At 38.1% G+C, this 16,969-nt stretch overlaps 1 protein-coding gene across 1 annotated transcript; it reads left to right on the forward strand.

Annotated features, from left to right (window-relative positions):
- Positions 1–10,091: 10,091 nt before the first annotated feature.
- LOC124960065 (olfactory receptor 5B3-like) lies at positions 10,092–11,015 on the forward strand. The gene has a single exon (XM_047518595.1). The coding sequence runs from the start codon at positions 10,092–10,094 to the stop codon at positions 11,013–11,015; it is 924 nt and encodes a 307-aa protein (XP_047374551.1).
- The last annotated feature ends 5,954 nt before the right edge of the window (positions 11,016–16,969 follow it).

Below are 16,969 nucleotides of genomic sequence, written 5' to 3' on the forward strand. Positions count from 1 at the left end.
AAATTTCCTAATCTACCAATTTTCCTGCCTCTCTCTTACCAGGATTCAGAAGCAGTACAATAAATAACACAGATTAAGATATATTTTTTCTATCCTTAATTCAATTACAACTGCAACGCCAGTCATAGAGGTTGATATTTACAGATACCAGATATCCGATTAGGGGAACATTATCTAACCTCTACAAGATTTGTGTCTCACTTATGATATCTTATGCCAGTTTATGTCCATGACACATGTTGCATGAATAAATGGGGGGCTCTCTCAGTATGCAAAACTCAAAGAAGCCTGCTGATGAAGGTATGCATCCTCATCTATAGCTATACCTGCTGGAACAGTAAGCCTGCTGATTCTCAGGGCTGGAGAAATTCAACTGGAGAATATTGTGTAAGCCTCAATCTTCATACAAATAATGCTAAGAATAATAATGATGATAATAACACTCTTTTCATGATCCATTATCTAGAACTATTATGTATTCCGCCTAGGTAAACAGGGGCAAGACTATCTGAACACAAGTTAATTATTTCAGCACCACTTAGTTACCCATGCTGTATTGAATTACGTCAGTATCCAACAGTAATATTTAACACATCAAATCTCAGATGAACAGTAGAAACTTCCTTGTATTTTCTATATGTAATATTTAAATGTTATTGAAAATCCTATGAGGATGACAAGATATTATTATTTTCTTTGTTACTAAAAGGAAGTTGAAGTTAGAAGGGGTTATCCCTCTTAACTGAATTTGAGGTGAAGCAACTGACATGTACAGAACAAATATTTAACCACAACACTTGCCTCTACTGAGAGAGGTGCAAAATATTGGGAAAACACAGATATTTTCAGGCATCAAGCAGAGTCCACGGTCTGAGGGGCAGAAACTCAGTTTTAACCTGCACCAGCGCTAGAGGTAGTAAGAACTTCTACCCTAAGGTGTTGCAGGTCCTGGCAACTGTGATATTTGAGAATAACCCAGCTTACTGCACGCCTAGGTGGACGATGGACTGCCCAAACTATTCCTACCTCAGACTGCATGGTGTGAAGAAAGACTCCGTTCACTGGGATGGATCAGGAGTTTGCCCGGGTATTTAGTGCAGGACAGGTAAATGCTATGACTGGATATAAGAGAAAGCTCATTTCCCCAAGTTGGCTGTGCAGCGCATCTGGGATATTTCTAATGCCAGGAGAAGACACATGGCCCTAATCCAACAGACCTGTATTCTTCAGCCCCTCCTGGTTGAAATAGTCTTAGGTCACAAATCCAAGTCAGCAATGAGTAACTACAGCCTTGTGGACCTTGGTTCTTTCCCAGCGTGGTTGGGCTTGGCAGACTTTGGCATTAGAATGTACACAGAATTGCAGCTTCTGTGACCACCAGCATGGAACAGGAGCCTGGGGCTGCCCGTTCATGATGGCTCTTCCCAGAACCAGCCTCTACCATGCAGTAACTGAGTAGAGGCTAACAACTGTGACTCCAGGTCTGGGCCTGATCAGCCTCCATCAGATGTCTTGGGGCATGGACTGTGCTTTCTAGTACTTATCTGGGTCATGCTGAGCCAAGATGAAGAGTGGGTTATACAAACCCATGCTGGGGCTGCCTTATAGTAATGAAACTGAGGGTACACCTGCAGGAGCCCCCTGGCCGACTTGCCCTGCGTGCCAGTCAGTCTTAAAAGAGCTGAAGTGGCTATAATTTTAGAGAAATAGGCAGCCTGCTTTAAGCTCTAAGAAAAAAGGCACAAATGACTTCATACTACAAAGATAGGAATTATTGTCCAATCAATGTCCATTCAAAATGTACACCAGCAAGCAGTTAGAGGTTTAAGGAAACCGTGATCTCACCTAACATTGGAACTAAAATGACAGAAAGTAACCAAATCTTGATCAGCATAGAAGATACCTCAGGTAAGTAATTTTAAAAATTTGTTTTAAGGAAACTCAGTGATCTTGCATAAAACATAGCAACATGATTCAATGCTCTACAGGAGAAATGTAAAGAAGAGATGCAGGCAATTTCTTAAATTCAAACAGACGTTCTTGAACTTAAAAATACACTGAGTGCAAGTGGAAACACAGTAGAAGGTACCAAGAGCAGGATAAATAAAACAAAAGAAAGAATTAGTGAACTGGCATACAGGCTGTTTCAAAATGCAGAGTCAGAAGAAGAGAAGAAAAACAATTGAGAAGAGTGAAATAAACTTACAGGAACTTTGGGACAGTACTGAAACAGGAAATACTTGGGTTATCAGGGTTCAAGAGGGTCTAGAAGATGCAAAGATGTGGAAAGATTATTCAAAGGAATTATAACAGCAAACTTCCAAAACCTAGAGAAGGATGCAAATATCCAGGTACAGGAAGTTCAAAGTCACTTCAGTTCAACCAGGTCTACCCAAGAACATCTCGAAATCAAAAGGTGAAGGAAAAAAAGAAATTTCTCATAGCTGTAGGAGAAAAGAAACATAATACAAAGGGATGTTCAAATTTGCTGACAGCACACTTCTGAGCAGAGATCCCTACAGGTTAGGAGAAAGGGGCAAGATATTTTCACAGTACTCAGAGAAAAACAGTGCCATGTGAAAGTTATCCTTTAAAAATGAGGAAAGATACAGGTATACCCAGACGAAGGAAAGCAGGGGGAATACATCTCTACCAGACATGTCCTACCAGAACTGCCGAAAGGGTGTTCTTCAAAGTGATGGAAAAGACCTTAGTGGAGAAGCCATGAATATGCCACTCACTGGTACAAGTGATCTACAAACAACTTCCAAATGCGCCAGCGTTGCAGCTGTTTCAGAAACATCCATGTCTGTGTCATGAAGCCTGACATACAAAAATAATCAAAGAAGACTAAGTAAGTTGATCTGTTAACAGGCACTAGAGAAAGACACAGAATGTGATATTAACCATTTGAAATGTGAGGGAATGGAATGCTACTGGGGAGCATTCTTATTGTGGGGCGCAACTTGAGAACAGACCGATCACCACTGACAAGTCCAAATTTGAGAGTCTTTATTAAGCAGGTCGGCTGACTGTCTCACACAATGCCCCAAAAATGGCCATGGGGAGAACAGCCCCGACCATAGGGTTGCAGGATTCTTATACCAAAAATCACATCAATCATAAGTGTCCGTTGCTATGATTTGAAATTACAAACTAACATTATAAAATCAGCAGAAAGCGACTTGGGTCGAAACGACCCTTACCTGGGTACAAACTAAAGAATGGTTACTAACAATCCACAAAATCATTCTTGACATTACCATTCATGTGGTGCATTGTTTAGGAGCAATAGGAATCAAAAGAGAACAATTTTTTATCACATAAGAATTGCCATTTTGTATTGCTAAACATGTCATGTTAAGTAACGGATGATGGGTACAGAGGTGGGGTGTTTCCATGGGAGAAGCTCATTTCCTACATAACATGGAGTCTCAGAGCAAAATGGAGTCTGTTCTGTCACTGCCCAGATAGCCTGGCCTGTAACATTTCCATGGAGCCAAACCTGTCAGCCTGTCACATTATCAGCATATTTATTGCACTGTTTCTTTTCTTACCTTTACCTTCATGTTAAGTGCTGTGGTTGTGGAAACAAAAACGTGTTTGGATCAAAAGATGCATTTTGTCAGACCTTCAGTAACCATAAAGGAAAACCTATAATAGACAAACTAAAAATAATACACAAGAAATCAAGAATGACTACCAAAGAAAATTACTTAACCACAAAGAAAGAATCAGAGAAGGAAATAAAGAAAAGACTTATGATAAAAGTAGAAAACAATTTGCAAGGTGGATGAATTAGACTATACTATCAAAAATTACCTTGAATAAAATAGATTAAATTCTATAATTAAAATTCATGGAATGAGGAGTGGATAAAAAAAACAAGACCCAACTGCATATTACTTGGAAAAAACGCACTTCGACTCTGAGCAAACGTACAGACTGACAGTGAAAGGATAAAATAAGGTACCATGCAAGTAGAACTGTAAATGTCAGATTAAATGACTCTAAACACCAAAGAGTATAAAGACACAAATATAGGTTATCTATATTATGATAAAGGGATCAATTCAGTAAGAGGAAATAACAGTTCTAAACATGTATGCAAACAATACAAATACATGTATGCACACAAATTTATAAAGCAAATATACATTCAAATGTAGAGAAAAGATTACAATATAACACAACTTGCAGACTTTGACATCCTACTTTTCAGCAGTGGACCTCAAAAGAAAATCAACAAAGAAAGAGCATAACTAAATATCACCTAGATGAAATGGACCAAACAGATAACTACAGAACATTCCATCCAACAATGGCATCTGATAGCTACAGAATACACAGTATTCTCATCAGCACATGCAGCATTCTTCAGATAGAGCTTATGATGGGTCACAAAAAAAGGATTCACAATGTTTTAATTGACAACATATTAAATTCCCTCTTTGACCACAACACAATGAACTGGAAATAAATAAGAAGTAAAACTTCGAAAGCTATATAATACTTGGAAATTTATAAATCTAATTTTGAACAACCAATAAATAAAAAAAAGATTTTAAGAACTTATTGAAACCAAGGAACATGAAGACTCCACATTTCAAAATCCTATGAGATACAGCTAAATCTGTATTGAGGGAAGTTCATAGAAATAAAGAACAAACACACACATTCATGAAGAAATAAACAATCACTGTATATCAAGGACCTAGAAAAACAAGAACAAATCAAACCAAAGAGAAGGAAAAACAAAGAACAAAGATAAAAGCAGAAATAAAGAAATAGAGACTAAAATCACAGTACAAAGAAACAGGAAAACAAAGAGATGGCTTTTTACAAAGAAAGAGAGATCACTGTCTAGAAAAATGAACAAAAAGAGAATTCAAATAAATGAAATTGGAGTTAAAAAGAGAGACATTGCAACTGACACCACAGAAATTAAAAGAATCTTTAGACATAATTTTGAGCAAATTTATGCAAATAAATGTGAAAATCTAGAAAAAAAATGGACACATTCATAGATATATAAAATCATGAAGAAACAGAAAGTTAGGTGAAACTAACAGTATTGAATCAGTTATAAAACCTCTCCCACCAAAGGAAAACCCCAGACCAGCTGTCTTCAGAGTTGAGGTATAGCAAATATCTAAACAGAACTAATACAAATTCTCCTTAAGTTATTATGAATAAAAGAGTCTTATTTGAAGCATACTGTATGTGTCCAGCATTACCCTGATACCAAAACCACATAAGGATACAGCTAAAAAAGAAAACAAGAAGTCAATAACCTTGATGAGTATAGATGCAAATGCTTCAAAACACTAGCAAACTAAATCCAGAAGCATAATAAGGTGTTTCACTATGAGCACGTGAGATTCAGCTCAGGGATGTGAAGATGGCTCAAAATAGGCAAATCAACAACTGTGATGCACTACAACAACAGTTCAAAGGACCAAAAACATATGATCATCTCAACAGATACAGAAAGGAGATTTGTTAAAATTTAACATTCCTTCACATTTAAAAATACCCAACCAACTAGGTATAGAAGGAACACACCTCCAAATAGTAAAGGCCATTTCAATAAACCAATAGTTCACATCACACTGAATAGGGAAACGATTAAAGCTTTCTCTCTGAACTCCAGAACAAGGTGAAGATACAAAGCTTCACCACTTTTATTCAACATGGTAGTAGAGGTACTAGCTAGAGGAACTGGGAGAGAAAGAAATAAAGGCATCCATACTGACATGAAGATTGGCATTCATAAACTATTCAAACCAACAAATGAATTCAGCAAAGTTGCAGGACACCAAATGATCACAGAAAAATCAGAAACATAGTTATATGCCCATATTGAATTATCTGAAATAGGAATTAAAAAAATAAGCCCAATTACAATACCTACAAAAATATCAAGGAATAAATTTAAGAAAAGTGAAAGATTTCTATACGAAAAATGTTTTCTTGAAAAAGAAAAGACTACAGGAAAAATGGGAAAACATCCCATGTTCACAGTTTGAAAGACTCAATGTTGTTAAAATATTTGTATTACACAAAGCAATCCATAGGATCAATGCAATCTCTATCCAAAGCCATATTAAGAAAGGGGAAAAAAAGGGCAGGATGTATTAATCTGAGTTCAATATGTACTGAAAAGCTGTGACATTCAAAAGAGTGTGGCATAAATGCAGACATATAGACCAAGGGAACAAAATCAAGAGCCTAGAATCAAACACACACATGTACTACCAAATGATTTTTTGACAGAAGTACTAAGAAATTTCAGAGAAATGACAGTCGTTTCAATAAATGGTGCTGTGAAACTTGGATATTTTATGTGTGTGCGGAATGATGAAACCAGACTTCTCTCTTCATTTCTAAAAATAACTCAAAGTGTATTAAAGACTCATATGCAAACCTTAAAAAAAAAAAAAAAAAAACTACCACAAAGAAACAGGGTAAAGTTTGGGACACTGGAATGCACAGAGATTTTTTTGGAGAACACTCCCAAAGCACAAGAAACAAAATGAAAAATAATCAAATGGGTTTACAGCAAATGAAAAAACCTCTGCACATCAAAGGAAATAATCAATAGAGAAAAAAGACAATTTGTTCAATGAAAGAAAATATTTGCTCTTATTAGTTGTACATGTCAGTAGAATGCAGGTATACATTTCGAAAAATCTTACATAAAGGGAGTGCAATTTCTCATTTTTTCTGATTGTACATGTTGTAGGATTTTTATGTTTTTCATTATCAGTTAAAAATCTAATTTTAAAAGGATAATAACCAGATTGATCCCACCAGGCAATTTAATTGCTTCTTCTCTAGCAAAAGGAGCTGTAGATGGTCTCACAGGGAAAAACTCCAGAGACCTCCAAGTCTGTATAATGCTTGCCAGGTACCATGGATTAGCCCATCTAACCAAACATGACCAAATCATGCTGTCTTGGAAGGGACACCTGCATGCCATACCCCACTAGGGAATATTCATTCTCCTGAATGATGATAATTTTTGTGAACACTGGCCTTTTACTCACTTGAGAATTTCTGTGAGTCTTCAAACTTGGTCAGGGAGCACTCTCAAACATAAAAATTGCATTGATTTTTAAATGGAAATGTCTTCACTACGTCTTTTACAGACCTCTTTTATCTGTTATTTACAGAAACAATCTGTGAATTGTAAGAATGAAGTAATCTTATTGTTCTTATTTTACAAATGGGAAGAAACTGTGACTCTTTCATGAAACAGAAATAATTCCTTGATGATTCAAAACACATTTCATGGTGATGTTTAGTTTCCTAATTTTTCCTGCCTTGGAGAATTTGAAAAATTTTGACCACTACCTTTGAGAGAACTCTGCTAACAGAATGTATGCAGTACACCATGACTGATTTCATGATTTCAGACTGACTATTCTGGACTGATTCCTTTTTCGCTCCTCCAGCACACTGGTAAGCTTTCGTATTCCATAAAGATTGCTAGTAAAAAGTGTAATTCATTCAAAAGTTTTTTGGGGGGTTACAACTATGCTTACTGAGAGTCAACTTAAAAGGGAAAAGGAAGTTCACAATATTTTTCTGAAAAGTTTGTGTGAATTTGAAGTACACATATCAAAGCTTCCATTATAAACAGTTCGTCGATTCTTATGACACATCATGCTTATTTCCCTAAATACCTGTGCAGAAAATGAGACACATGCTGATCTGATGGATTAGCTGGTAATTTTGTCTTGTTCACAATCTAATTATGTCTCATTGGATGTAAACAAACAAAGAAACAAAAGCAGACACAAGAATCCTTGGGAAGTGATGTGATCCTCACTTTTTTTTTTTGTTTCGTGTGTGTATGTGTGTGTATGTGATGCTGGGGACCAAACCCAGGGCAATGCGTATGGTATGCAAGTGCTCTACCACTGAGCTATATGCTCACCTCTAAATGATCCTTCTTTAATCTACAAAGGGGTACTCAATGAAGTAACAAGCTATTGCATATTAACCTTCTCCATATGTTAGGCTTGTTATTACTAGCATGTCTACATAAGCTGACAGTGAAGAACCTAAAAACACATATTTTTATTAGATTGAATGTGGATTTGAATCTTGAATTTTGAGGGTCTTTTTATACTGCCTGTATAATTTAGGGTATCAGAAATTGCTCAATTCCTAAATTTAGTAAATGACAAATTATGAGTGCTCAAATCATAAATGTACTTAATAACATAGTAAGAAGCATAACCCAACCTGCCATACACATCCATTCAGACACACACCTGCATGGATATATGAAGCCCTGATCATTTGTTGTGGAACATAGTACATGCTCACAGAGGTCATGCGTGTTATGTGAAACCACCTTAATGTCTTCATAGGGCAGGGTCATAAAATGAAGTTGCCGAAGACTTAGGAAAAATAAGTAGGGGACCATAGTTAGTATTGCATGGATATGCTTCCAAAGAATTCAGTTCAAAGAAACAGTACATAAGTCCTGTTACTACACAATGAAAGAGTCAAATAATGTGGGAACTACCACCAAAAGAGATCTATGGGATAAAGATGGCCCATAAACTGGGAATGTTCACACTTTGTTCTCTGGGACTTGACTATGGGATGACAGTAATGACAGAAAGAAAGATTCAAAAGTGGAAAGGACTCTTTTAAACCCAGACTAAAATATAGGTGTCAGAAAATTAATTTTTAAAAAGAACTCACAGGGAAGGTTGGAGACTTCAAATTCAACCACAGTGGAGACCCTGCTTGTCAGTATCCACCTTGATCAATCGAAAATGAAGAACGGTGTCCTATCCTAATATCATGACACCTAGAATTCTTCAGGCTGTGCTCAACAACCAGCATTTTACTGTATGTATTTTCTTATGTCACTCTTCAATAATATCTCAAAATGGGTTTTATCAGTGTCTTCAATTTGCAGATGGAGACTGATGTTCAGGGGAGTTAGGTTAGGAACAGTGATACCCAGGTGGTAATAGGTAGGTCTGATATGCATCTCTCCCCAGAACCTGAGCTCTGTGTCTGCTCTATCAGATGATAGGCCCCCTCTCAGAACTGCTTCTGCAGGCTGAACATGCCCCCATCCAGCACGATCCCACCACATCTTCTCGCACAGAGTGTGCTGCAGCGATTGAAGAGTTAAATGCTCACTCCAACCAAAACTTATGTTTTAACTACATCATAATCAACAGGCACAGATTTTCAGGAGATAAACATGAGCGTGTTGGGAAAAGTTAATGCATTTCAAATCTTGTCCATTCAGTAGGACACTCTAGTGGTTGAAAAAGGATCATCTCACTCTTCTACATTTCTGTTTATTTACCTCCAATGGGAAGCAAATACATAGTGAGCAAGATGAAATAACCACCAAATCACTCACTCAGTTAGTTCATCGCGGATATCCCAATCACTGAGGATGAACCAAAACAGGCAAAGAACAATAGTAATTGCGGTTAAATTCAGTTTCATTGAAGTTCAGTTTTGACCATCAGAATTAGAAACCAGTCAGCTTGGGTTAAATATTCACATAGGTCTAGAGCCAAGAATGACAAATAACACTTGTGTGAATATGTTTAATTTTTCTACCTCTTGTATTTCAAATTTAAGCAAATGCAATAGCAAATTACTTCTTATTGTTGGTGAAAGGAAACAATGATTAATATCTAAATTGTCTATCATGGTTCATGGAAGGTGATCAACATGGAAATATCATGGAAGAGATGCATATCCAGCGTTTACTGAGACAAGAAGTGATTGTTAGATTCATCTACCATAAGTCATTTTGATCAAATGGTATTAATCACAGTCAACAAATGCATACATTTTTAAACTGGATAGACACTCCTTTAAGATTCTTCAGATCATACAGTGTGTAATCTTGTATATAATCAATGCATCATTTTGTCATTGAAGCTCATACTTTCTCTGGACAGTCTCAAAATGCAAGTTCTGGAAATAATAAAAGAATACATCTTGTTCTCTCCCATATCAATTCAATAACTTTATCATTCACCCTCTTTCTGCCTTTTTTAAATAGATACCTAATATCGAGTGATTCTCAGACAACATTGATGGAGAACAGGACAGAAGTGGTACAGTTCATCCTGCTGGGACTGACCAGTGACCCAGGTCTGCAGCTTCCCCTCTTTCTGACGTTCCTGCTCATCTACACCATCACTCTGGTTGGGAACCTGGGGATGATCCTGTTGATTGTCTTGGACTCCCGTCTCCACACTCCCATGTACTTCTTCCTTGGCAACCTGTCTTTGGTGGACTTTTGCTACTCTTCAACTGTCACTCCCACAGTCATGGCTGGGCTCCTCCCAGGACATAAGGTCATCTCCTACAATGCTTGTGTTACTCAGATGTACTTTTTTGGAGTCTTTGCTACTGTGGAGAATTACCTCCTGAGCTCAATGGCCTATGATCGCTATGCAGCAGTGTGTAAGCCTCTGCACTACACCACCACCATGACGACAAGAGTGTGTGTGTATCTGGTCATAGGCTGCTATGTCTGTGGTTTCCTGAATGCCTCCATCTACGCAGGGAACATGTTCAGTCTCACCTACTGTAAATCCAACAAGGTCCATCATTTTTTCTGTGATATTCCAGCTGTCTTGGCAGTCTCTTGCTCTGAAAGACATGTTAATGAGCTGATTCTTATTTATGTAGCCAGCTTCAATATCTTTTTTGCTATCCTAGTTATATTGATATCTTACATGTGCATTTTGATTACCATCCTAAAGATGCACTCAAGAGCAGGATATTGGAAGGCTCTGTCCACCTGTGCCTCCCACTTCTCTGTTGTCTCTGTCTTCTATGGGACCGCTCTGTTCATGTACTTACAGCCCAGCTCCAGCCACTCTATGAACACAGACAAAATTGCATCTGTGTTCTACACTATGGTCATCCCCATGCTGAACCCTATGGTCTACAGTCTGAGGAACAAGGAGGTCAAGAGTACTTTCACAAAGATTGTTGTGGGGACAAAATAATCTTTGTAATTTTGACCTTAACCATGCAATCAGCCATATTTTAAAACCCATACTGAATTCAAGTTCTTAAAATGATACCTTAACTCTGCAAATGTCTGTTGCCTGGGAAAAAGGAAACTTTAGGCCCAGAATCATTATACCTGGATGACAATGTCTATGAAATTTGGCAGCCTGCTTGTCAAATATTTTTCTAAATATAAATATACTCAATTATTTTCATGCAACATTTTTCTACCACATCAATGCAAATGTTTATAAAGCAAGTGCATAAAGAAGCCCCTAAACAGAAGCCAGGTGGTCTGTGAGGACATGTGCATGAGGCTGTGGCAAATTTACCAGAACTCACCATACATGGTCTTCAGTTGTCTGGACTATGGGATAGCAGGATATAGATAGTAAAAGATTTTTCTGTGTGTGTCTGTGAGGGGTTTCCAAAGAGACTACTTTTGAACATTTGAATCAGTACACTTAGTAAAGGTCTTCCCTCATTCATTTATGTGACCATGATCATCCAATCGATTGAGGACTCAACTAAGTAGAAGATAAAGGTCTGGAAATGGGGAATGGGCAAATTCTGATTATTCTCTCTCTCTCTCTCTCTCTCTCTCTCTCCTTTCTTTCTCTCATTCACTTTTACTGAGACTTTCCCCTGCTCTCACTCTGAGATTTTATAGCTATAGCCTCTCAGGCCTTCAGCCTCCTTATACCGGTCACACCTATGTCCCTGTTCCTCAGGTCTTTGAACTCAGAGTCAACTGTACCACCGGCCTTCCTGGACCTCAAATTTGCAGATAGGACATCAAGGGTCTTAGATTCTGCAGTGAATGAGCCCATACCCATCACAAATATCTTCTTTGTACATATGCTATTGCTTCTATTTCACAGTGGGACCCTAATGGACTAGTATTAAGAATTATAACTTCATGTTTTATTTTGGATATTGACTGGCAGATTCAACACTCACCAGTGACTCCAGAAAGGTGATACTCATTTAGAATCTACCATCCCGAGTCTTTGCATAACAGCCATTGTGGCCACTACCAAGATTGCTTTGTTAATTAGCTATCGGGATATTAGCAGAGTCGATTAGGACATACTGGTATTCATAGAATGAATCATACTATGCATTTGATTACTTATTTCCCACAATTTAGGTTATGCTTTGGTGAGCACTGACAATGGACCCAATACATCCAGGTGTTTCATATATTCAAAAGTTCTATCCACACACCTCTTCCACACACTCCTTCCCATCCATTTTTCAATCATTTTCCTCCTGTCTCCCTATGTGTATCCAAATATGGGAGTTCAAATATTATCATACAGCTGGCCATTTCTTCCAAGTAAAATGACCCACCAAGATCACTTCTTAGAGTTCTGTTTAGTGAGTAGAAGTTCCTTCACAATGTCCTTAAGGTTTGTCCCTAATGTGGTTCTACTGCTGCAGCTGTCCACCCATGGGTGGTGTCCAAATATCATGAAAAACTGGTTGAAATCAGTTCCAAATCTTCCTTTCCCTGTTAATCATAGAACATTCCCTAGGAGGGAAAGAGTGCAACCACAAGGAGAACGGCATATGGCAGAAGGAGCGTCTGTGGCCTACTGAGTCACTTCTTCATGTAGTTACCCTTGCCATCAGGGCCTGTCTGGTTCCATCATGAATAACCCTCTTCCACTTAATAATGGAGTCCTGCTACACAAGCCTCGTTTTATGGTATGACCTATCAGCTAACATCCAGTTTATGAAAAGCAGCTAAGTTGACCTGGTAATTTGGTGGCCCAAGACTAAACCTACAGTTTCTTGGAAAGCCTCATAACAGGCCAAAATCAATTTGTCTGAAGGAGAGTAATATCTCAGTGTGGTGGTACATTCCTGTAACTCCAGTGACTTGAGAGGCTGAGGCAGGAGGATCTCAAGTTCAAAACTCAGCTACTTAGCGAGGCCCTAAGCAATTTGGTGGGAAACAGGGATGTGAGTGTGGCTCAAAATAAAAATTAAAAAGGGTTGGGGTTGTGTTGCTCAGTGTTTAAGCACCCCAGGTTCAATTCCCAGTATCTTACCCCCACCTAAAAAAAAAAAAAAAAAAAAGGAAAGTAATTCTCTGTAAAAGATTTCAGGGCTTTCCTCCTTAGTTCTAGGGGCCTGTACTACAATGAAAGAGGACCAAAGCATCCAAACAGCATCCCATCTGCTGCTCTGTGGGAGAGCAGCTTGCACAGCAGCCAGGAACCGCTCTCCTTCTAGACCCCACTCAAATCTATCAGGCTTTCACATCACTTGATAAATGTGCCTTAGTGAAACACCAAAGGAAAGAATGAACTATCTCTAAAGAAAAGTGGGGACTCCTAGATTATGTGCCTCCTTCGGTCCAAAGGCAGGTTTCTACCAACTAGAGTCCTTCCTGGAGTACTTCCCACTACCTTTATCTTCCTTAGAATGGCTATCACAACACATCCCACAACTCTGGACTTGGAAAAATTTCACCTAAGTAGAAAGACACAGAACTTGTTTTGCATTTATGAATAAATACTATATATTAATATTTAACCCATGGAATCCCAGATTTGTGGTAAAAATTTTCCTAATGTAAAACTCCCCTGAAAATCCCAAATCCTATGAGGATGACTAAATATCATTATCTCCTTTGTTAACAACAACAACAATAAAGCAGAAGTTTGAAGAGGTTGCACCTTTTACTCTACTTTGAAGTGAAGCAACATAGCACAGAGTCTTCAACCTTGGCACTTGGCCACATTGAGAAAGATGTATAACCTGAAGAAACACATATTCCCAGGCCAGTGCTCTCAGACTTGCTCTAGAACTGACTTGGCATGAAGCAGAGGTTGCCATGCAAGTGCCAGTAACTCAGTTTTAACCTGTACCAGTGTTAGAATTAGTGTGGGCTTCAGTTCACCCCTAAGATTTGCAGGTCCCAGAAGTTGTGATATTTAATCACAGCACAGCTGACTATGAGGCTAGGCAGACAATGGGCTGCCTTCCCAAAAATGACCCCTACCTCAGACTGCACATGTGAAGTAAAAACCTATTTACTGGTAATAGACCAAGGTGTCTCAAGACTTTGCTCTGGAATTGAGTCCTGGAGTAGTAAAAGCTTTGACTGAATACATGAGAAAGACCACGTCACAGACCTGGCTCTTCAGAGTATCAGGAATAGCTCGGGTGCTTGGGAAAGTCATATGGCCCCAAACTGTCAGACTCCTGTTCTTCAGCACTTCCTGTCACTGGCTAAAGTTTTGGACCAAGAGTCCACCTCAGCAATAAGTAACTTACAGCTGTGTGGAGCTGTGCCTTCCCCAGTGTTGTGTTGGTGTTAAGGTTTAGATGTGGTATCCCCCAAAAGCTCACATGTGAGACAAGGCAAGAAGGTTTGGAGGAGAAATGATTAGATTCTTAACTTAATCAGTGAATTAATTCCTAATGGGATTAACTGAATGGTAACTGGAGACAGGGAGGGTGTGACTGCAGGAAATGGTTCATTGAGAGGCATGGCTTTGAATACGTATTTGTATCTGTTGGACTCTCTCTCTCTCTCTGTTTCCTGATCACAATGTGAGCTGCTTCCCGCTAACGTACTCTCCTGCCAGGATGCTCAGGCTTGCCTGGAGCCCAAGGAATGGATTCGACTTTCTAGGAACTAAGAACTCTGAAACCAACTTTTCCCCCTCAAATCAATTTTTCCTCCTCTGTAATTGTGCTAGTCAGATCCTTTTACAGCAAAAAAGCTGACAAAAACAGTAGGTCATGGTAGGTTGTTGGTTTAGAGTGTTGAACAACACAGCATTGTGCTTTGGGACAAACCTGACTTTGGACTGCTTTATAGCGCCAAAAGAGTCACCATCCACAAGCAATAGGCTCCTGACTGACCTTAACCTGGGAGCTGCTGAGTGCCAAAAGTGGATACAACTCAGAAAATATGCTGCCTGCCTAAAATTCTGAAAAGGCAGTCATGAATGGAATCATTTTGGAAAGAGTGGCATAAATACCCAATCCATCAATGCACACCAGCAAGTGTCAAAGTGTTTTAGGAAAACATGATCTCACCTAAAATTTGAAAAAAAAAATGCGAGAAACTAACCAGATAGCAATAAATGTTGGAGAAATCTTAAGCACATAACTTAAAAGAGGTGTCTAAAGGGAACTCAAGGAGTTTGAAAAAAATATAGCAAAATTATTCAACACCTTCAGAGAAATGTAATGAAGAGATAGATGGGAGTAATTTAAAATAATCAAAAAAGATTTGTGAGCTGAGAATACACTCAGTGCAAATAAAAATCCAATAGAAGGCATAAATAGTAGAATAAACAAAAGAAAAGAAAAAATAGTATCTTGACTAGAGTTTATTTGAAAATACACAGCCGGAAGACAAAGAAGATAAAAGAAGAGATCTGAAGAAAACTTATGGGAACTTAGAGATAGTATCGAAAGAGTGAATTTTTGAGTTGTTTGGACACAAGTGGGCCTTGGGATATAAAAGGGATGAAAAGATTATTCAAGGAAAAATAAATTTGTACCAGGGATTGAACCCAGGGGCACTTAACCACTGAGCCATATCCACAGCCCTTTTTTGTATTTATCACAGGCTGCATCTTGCTGAGTTGCTTAAGTCCACACTAAGTTGCTGAGGCTGAGTTTGAATCCATGATCCTCTGTTCAAAGAAACTTTAATAAAAAACTCCCCAAACCTAGAAAAGAATACAAATATCTAGGAAAGGGTAGTTCAGCGTCACCAGTCAGATTCAATTCAACCAATCCACCTTAAGCCATGGCAGAATGAAGATTTCACAGAAGAAATTGAAAAAGACCTTAGAAAGATTTTTCATGTTCTTGGATAAGCAGAATTAATACTGTCAAAATGGCCCTACTACCAAAAGCACTATTCTTATTCAACACAATTCCCATCAAAATATCAATGACATTCCTCACAGAACTGGAAAAAAACATTCTAAAATTCATTAGGAGGAATGTACTGCTGAGAAGAAAGTGTATTTGCTCTTTGTTGGATGGTATATTCTATAAATGTCCCTTAAGTCTAAATTAATGATTGTGTTATTGAGATCTATGGTTTTTTTGTTCAATTTTTGTTTGGAAGATCTGTCCAGTGGTGAGAGAGGTGTGGTAAAATCACCGAGTATTATTGTGTTGTGGTCTATTTGATTTCTGGAATTGAGAAGGATTTGTTTGACGTACATGGATGAGCCACTGTTTGGGGCATAGATATTTATGATTGTTATGTCTTGCTGATTTATGCTTCCCTTAAGCAGTATGAAATGTCCTTCTTTATCCCTTCTGACTAACTTTGACTTGAAATCCACATTATCTGATATGAGGATGGATACTCTGGCTATTTTGCTGAGTCCATGTGCATGGTATGTTTTCTCCCATCTTTTCACCTTTAGTCTGTGGGTATCTCTTTCTATGAAGTGAGTCTCTTGCAGGTAGCAAATTGTTGGATCTTTCTTTTTAGTCCAATCCGCCAGTCTATGTCTTTTGATTGATGAGTTCAGGCCATTAATACTCAGGGTTATTATTGAGACATGATTTGTATTCCTGGTCATTTGGCTTATTTTTGTTTTTTGACATGACTTGGTTTCTCCTTTATTTGACTATTCCTTTAGGATAGTTCCTCCCTTCGCTGATTTGCATCATTGTTTTTCATCTCTTCCTCATGGAATATTTTGCTGAGAATGTTCTGTAATGCTGGCTTTCTTTTTGTAAATTCTTTTAGCTTTTGTTTATCATGGAAGGATTTTCTTTCATCATCAAATCTGAAGGTAAGTTTTCCTGGGTATAAGATTCTTGGTTGGCATCCGTTTTCTTTCAGGGTTAGAAAAATGTTGTTCCAGTCTCTTCTAGCTTTTAGGGTCTGGATTGAAAAATCTGCTGATATCCATATTGGTTTCCTCCTGAATGTAATTTGATTCTTTTCTCTTGC

This window comes from Sciurus carolinensis, chromosome 11, assembly GCF_902686445.1.
Source record: "Sciurus carolinensis chromosome 11, mSciCar1.2, whole genome shotgun sequence".
NCBI lineage: Eukaryota > Metazoa > Chordata > Mammalia > Rodentia > Sciuridae > Sciurus > Sciurus carolinensis.